At 45.4% G+C, this 5398-nt stretch overlaps 1 protein-coding gene across 1 annotated transcript; it reads left to right on the top strand.

Annotated features, from left to right (window-relative positions):
• Window positions 1-263: 263 nt before the first annotated feature.
• Window positions 264-5185, top strand: LOC137158566 (vitelline membrane outer layer protein 1-like). The gene is made up of 3 exons (XM_067556367.1): window positions 264-434; window positions 2246-2349; window positions 4843-5185. Exons 1-3 carry the CDS (start codon window positions 264-266, stop codon window positions 5135-5137), a joined length of 570 nt encoding a protein of 189 aa, XP_067412468.1. The 3' UTR covers window positions 5138-5185.
• The last annotated feature ends 213 nt before the right edge of the window (window positions 5186-5398 follow it).

Genomic DNA, 5398 nt, shown 5'->3' with positions numbered 1-5398 from the left:
TTAGACCCTGCCTTGGGCTCCAGTTTCCTTCAGTCTCTGAAAGTCTCAGGGGGAATGATGAGCCTTTGTGTGCGAGGGGAGGTCAGGTCGGTATCTAGGTGCAGGGACGTGGCAATGAGTGATTTCTCCCAGATGGATTGGCACCAGGCTAGGCCAGCAAGGAAACCCAGCCCAACTTTCCTGGGTATAAATATCCCTCGTGTCTCAGGCTGTTAGTCACTCACCAGCTTCCTTGTGGGTAGATCCAGAGCTGATTCTGCACCATGCAGCCCCTCACCCATGCGATGCTCTGCCTGCTCCTCTCCTGCTGCTTCCAGGGTGCAGAGGCACGAAGTTACATCTCCACCCTCAATGTCTCCAATGGAGGCCAGTGGGGTGTATGGGGGGAGAAGGAGTTTTGCCCCAGTGGCTACGCCAATGGATTTTCATTGAAGGTAAAATTCTTCCCATTCACTTGCCACTTCCTCACCCTCTGACCCACACTCATCACTCAGTATCCTAGTAAGAACTTCTCTTGGCTCTAGACTGTTTCTAGTTTTTTTGTAAAAATCCTCTTTTCCTCACACTCTGGCCAGCCATCGACATACAGGGCCAGTCAGTTTACTAAAGGGTGGGGGCAGGAAATATCTGTGACCAGAGATCTGGGGCTGAAAGGAGATGAAAACACAATTATCTGTCCAGGTGGGTTTATGGGTCTTTGCCTTTGGCACAACCGGAGACATCTGTTGAAGGAGAATGGGGCATCGGTCAGAGTTAGGAGGTGATATTAAAGGAGTTAAATCTGTCTGGCTCGGGTAAGCCGCAAGTAAGAGGTGAGGATGTGACCACTGTCTGTAAGTATCTGAAAAGTGTTAACATCAAAGGAGATAGAGGGCATATTTGGGGAGTAAAAGGAGGAGAAAGGGAATAAAATTAATGATGGAAGTTTGCTTGAAACTTATTCTGAGGGCAGATCTTCTTTTGAACGTTTTCTGGCATTGTTATGCCTGCTAAGGGTGTGATTTATTTTCATTTTTTGTAACTATTTCTCTGCTGGCAAAAGTCCTAGTAGGTGTGCCAAAAGTGTGGTTGCCAGTATAGTGTATTTTGCTCACCAAACTGGAATAAGGTATTCCGACAAAAGTACATTTTGGCCACTACTGTTGTGGCTACACAAGAAGGACATAATGAGTAAGGCTAGGACAGCAAAACTTTTCTAGTGTAGAGTAGGCCTCGGGTTTCCCAGCCAGAGAGGAACCTGTTAATCTGTAGAGTAAGGGATTGCATGTGAGTCCCATCACTACTTCATTTAAAGCCAGCCTGGATATCTCCCCTAGCTTGAGGCTTTGAATCTCTGTTGCTGCTGTTTAAAAAATATTCCAAATGAGGTTCTTTAGCCCTGCACCAGATAGAAAAGAGATCCACGCAGGTAGTTGGGCAGTCTCCAAGTTTTTATTTCTGCAGAGGTCGGACACTTCCCAGCAAGTGGTCAGTGTGAGACCTCGAAGGCATGCTCTTTTGCATATTTATACAAACATAAACATAAACATAAAATTACATATGCATAAATTCTTAATGCTCATTGGTACACTCAAATTATTATTATATTACTATTGGCTTACACTTTCTACATCTTCTAAATATAATGAGTATGCATAACATAAAAGATAAGGGCAGAAGATTTCAACTTATCTATCAAAATTGTCTAGTCTATTTCCCAAGACTGAAGAGAAAGCAAAAACTACTATAGGCTGACTTCTCATTTCTCCTGTTAATCTTTCTCTCTGACCTTGGCAGAGATAAGCACCATAAACACAAAAAAGAGGAGGGGGTGGGTGATTTCAACAGAAACCAGAACACTAAAACAACTAAGATGGAGTAACTGTGGTCAAGCAAACAATTATTTTCCTTCACTGCAAGAGTGAAAATCCAGTGTGGGGGTTGTAAGGAGGGGCAGAGTCCTCATTCTTCCCAGCTTGGATCCAGGGCTCTGCTTTCCAGGGTGGATGGCAAAGGGGTGGGAAACATAAAGGGGAACATATGGGGCCGGTTGTTTAGCTGTCTTCCAGCTTCCCAGGGCAGTGGCTGTTATAAGTGTCAGGAACCTCCTGGCTCTAATTACTACTGGACATTTTTCTTTCTCTTAAGAAATGCAGTTAATTTAATAATATGAAGTTGGGAAGATTTATTGGCTTGGGAGTGGAGTTTCCAACCCTTCTCCTCCCAATATGTACCTGTGTCTCCATCACTTGTACCTCTCTCCCAGATGGAGGGCTTTCAAGGTTTTGGGGTAACATATGATGACACAGCTTTGAATGGCATTCGCCTGTACTGCACTGACGGCTCCAGCATCGAGTCCACTGTGGGGCCGTGAGTAGCTCTTTTGTTTCTCTCCCTCTTACTCTGCAACCACAGAGAGAATAACCATGAACGATGCCATTTGCACAGGGTCTCTTCTCTGAGTTTTCCCTCTGTTTGGAGATAATCTATAAAAGAAAATTAAAAGAGGGCAATGGCTGTTCTGTTTCTGCTTCTTTATGAGAGACACAGATGGCCATTTCATGTTAAAATTCAGATCTTGTGTGCCCTGGAAGTTACTGTTGAGGATGGGAGACAAGCATTGAAATGATACCAGACGCAGAGCACAGTGTGAAAGCTGTAGAAATTGGCGTGGGGAAAGGGATTTTTAGCTACGTCCTTCATGTTCTTTAAGTAAAATCCTGGCCCTGCTGGACTGAATGGGGATTTTGATATTGACGTTAGCAGTTGTTGGCTGCATGTGTGTTCCCTCTGCGTGCTACACCTGCTGTGGGCAGGTAGCCGGTACAACACACCTTGATTGAACTGCCCAGGAAGATCACTGACTCAGTTCAGAGACAAAGGCGCTCATCCAAGTTTACTGCTGATAAAGTACAGAACTAGCACCCCATAGACTCTACAGGAACACTAATACATGTATGCCTGAGACAATGGACTGGCTCAGTAAATGGCAGGACTTTCCGCTTCCCTCTAGGCCAGAGACACCTCCTCTGTAACCCCTCTTTTATACACCGATACAAACAAGTTACTTATTACCCTTCTGACATGGTTAGTTACCAATCCTATCCCTTGCACTTGTTGGTCAAACATAACATTTTAATCAATCATTCTATCCTGCCCTCTTGTCTTTGTTTTACTTGGTTCAGTGTGTTCCTGTTGCACATCCCAGTATTGTGTTTATGCCAGTCCTTTATGTTGGGGCTTACCAGCGTCTTCTGGAATCTGCATAAATGAACACACTGTGCCTTGTACTTCTTGGAAGTGTGTGTTTTTTGCCGAGTTCATGTACCACACAGTGAACTTGTAAGCGAGCGTCTGCTTTGTAACAGTGCCTGACTTTTGCTCATAGCCTGACTCTAGCTAATTTTGCTTTATATCATCACGGCCTGACTTTTGCTCACTTTAGTTCAGGCCTCAGGCCTTGTAGTAGACTCCATGTTTCAAGTTTTCTTTTTTTGCTACAGACATCAATGGAGACATATTTCACCCTGTAGGTTCTCTCTACCATCTAATGAACATTGGGAAAAGGATGACTGGGTTCAAGTTTCAGCACCAAGTGTCACAGATCGAGTCAGGTGCCCCCTTTCAATCACCCTCTGGACTGCTGTGAGGGGAACCTAAGCCTGTGTGTGCCTAGATCTCCATGTGCTTTAAACCTCCCTGGGTCTCAGCAGGCTGTAGCACTGATTCCTCCTGTGGTTTCTCTTGAACATTTCCTGGACAATGACTCAGTCTGCTACTCCTTCACAGAAGTTGGGCTGCTCCCCTCACCTGCCCTGGGCTCCCAGGACTGGCACTGTCTCCCAAGATACCCCAATTGTTTAAATATACCCTCTCCCAGATCTCCACCCCATTGAATTCCCTCCAGAGGCAGACAATAGTTGTGAAGAACAGAACACACACTCAAACACTTTGCCCAGAGCTTATCAGAATTGTTCTTTTATTTAGCATACGAAGCCCAAAAGAGTACAGATCATACAAAACAATAAACATCTTGACTACAATGTCTCTCACTTCCCAGTTCACCCTTCCTTTGGGATGCATCTGTGTTCAGGAAGGCTGGCAGAAGGGTTCCCCTGTCTCATGTAGGGTGTTTCATGCTGGATGGGTTCTCCCTCATGCAGTTCCTTTCCACAGCTCCTCTGATCTTATTCTCTCCTGCTTAATACTTCCTCTTCCTGTCTGGCTCTTTTCCCATCTTTAAATCCCACCTGGTCACCTTGCTGTTTTCTTTCTTCTGTCTTTGGTAACTTTCCACTCTCCAAAAAACCCCTCCCCTCAGATAGAGGAGGAAGTATCTTTTGCCTTGGGATGCATTTACTCTTCTGCATAACTCTTGCATGGTCAAAGCCCTGTCATTAACATTATGTGGCTTCTCTTGGTCTTCAGTCTGGAGAATACCTGGTGCATGTCCTGTCAGCAATGGTGGATCTGAATACAGAGAAGCATTTATGACAGAGCAGGTTTTCTGAGTAACATTTCATAGTAACGCCATAATATCAACCAGAAGTGGTAAGTTCTACACAGACATTCCCAAATTCGCACCCAAGGTCATCTCCTGAGACCCCTAGGGAGTTCTCCAGCAAAACCAGGACAGACCAGGCTTGACACTTCTGATGTTTCTAAGGCTATATACAAGCAAGAAAAAAGACTACTCAAGAAAAAGAAAACAAAATACCTCAGGCTCCACCAGGCCGTTTTTCAGGTCACAGTTGTGTGTCCTATGAAGGCTGGGCTCGGTGCACAGTAGCTAGGATGACTGGTGCCTCCTGATGGGTAGCAGATGCTGAATAAGTCTCAGGCAGTTATTTTCTTCTCTGGCAGGTGGGGCGAATGGAGTTCAAAAAAAATGTGCAAGAAGAGCAACCTGATGTCCTTCAATCTGTTGGTGGAACCACCACAGGGAGATGCCGATGACGTGGCAGCCGACAACATCCACTTCAAATGCTCAGATGGCAAATGGATTTTTGATGGTGGATCATTCTGGGTTTCTATTGTCACAAAGACAAATTGGTGCAGCTCTGGGGCCATTTGTGGAATCCAGACAAAGGTGCAGACATACCAGGGCAGAGGGGATGACACGGCGCTCAATGATGTGAAGTTTTTCTGCTGCAACTAAACAAGCACCTGTCCCTGCCCATCCCCTAACACCAGCAGCTGCCCATGAAACACCATTAAAGCTTAGCACTGCTCTTAAACAGGAAGGTGTCTGTGTCTTATTGACCCAAATCAGGCATGTGAGCATGTACCATCCCCACATCTGCAGGGAAAGTGGGGAGGCAGGATAGTGAGGAGAACGAAGAGAAGAGAAGACTGAGAGCAGAGTGGAAGGCGAGTAAAACCCCTGCAGCTGAGATAACCACTATGATAAGGCGAGAAG

Source organism: Emydura macquarii, unplaced genomic scaffold (genome assembly GCF_026122565.2).
Source record: "Emydura macquarii macquarii isolate MOO-44397 ecotype Brisbane River unplaced genomic scaffold, CSIRO-AGI_Emac_v2 contig_1744, whole genome shotgun sequence".
Lineage (NCBI taxonomy): Eukaryota > Metazoa > Chordata > Testudines > Chelidae > Emydura > Emydura macquarii.
This window is presented reverse-complemented; position numbering and strand designations above follow the sequence as displayed.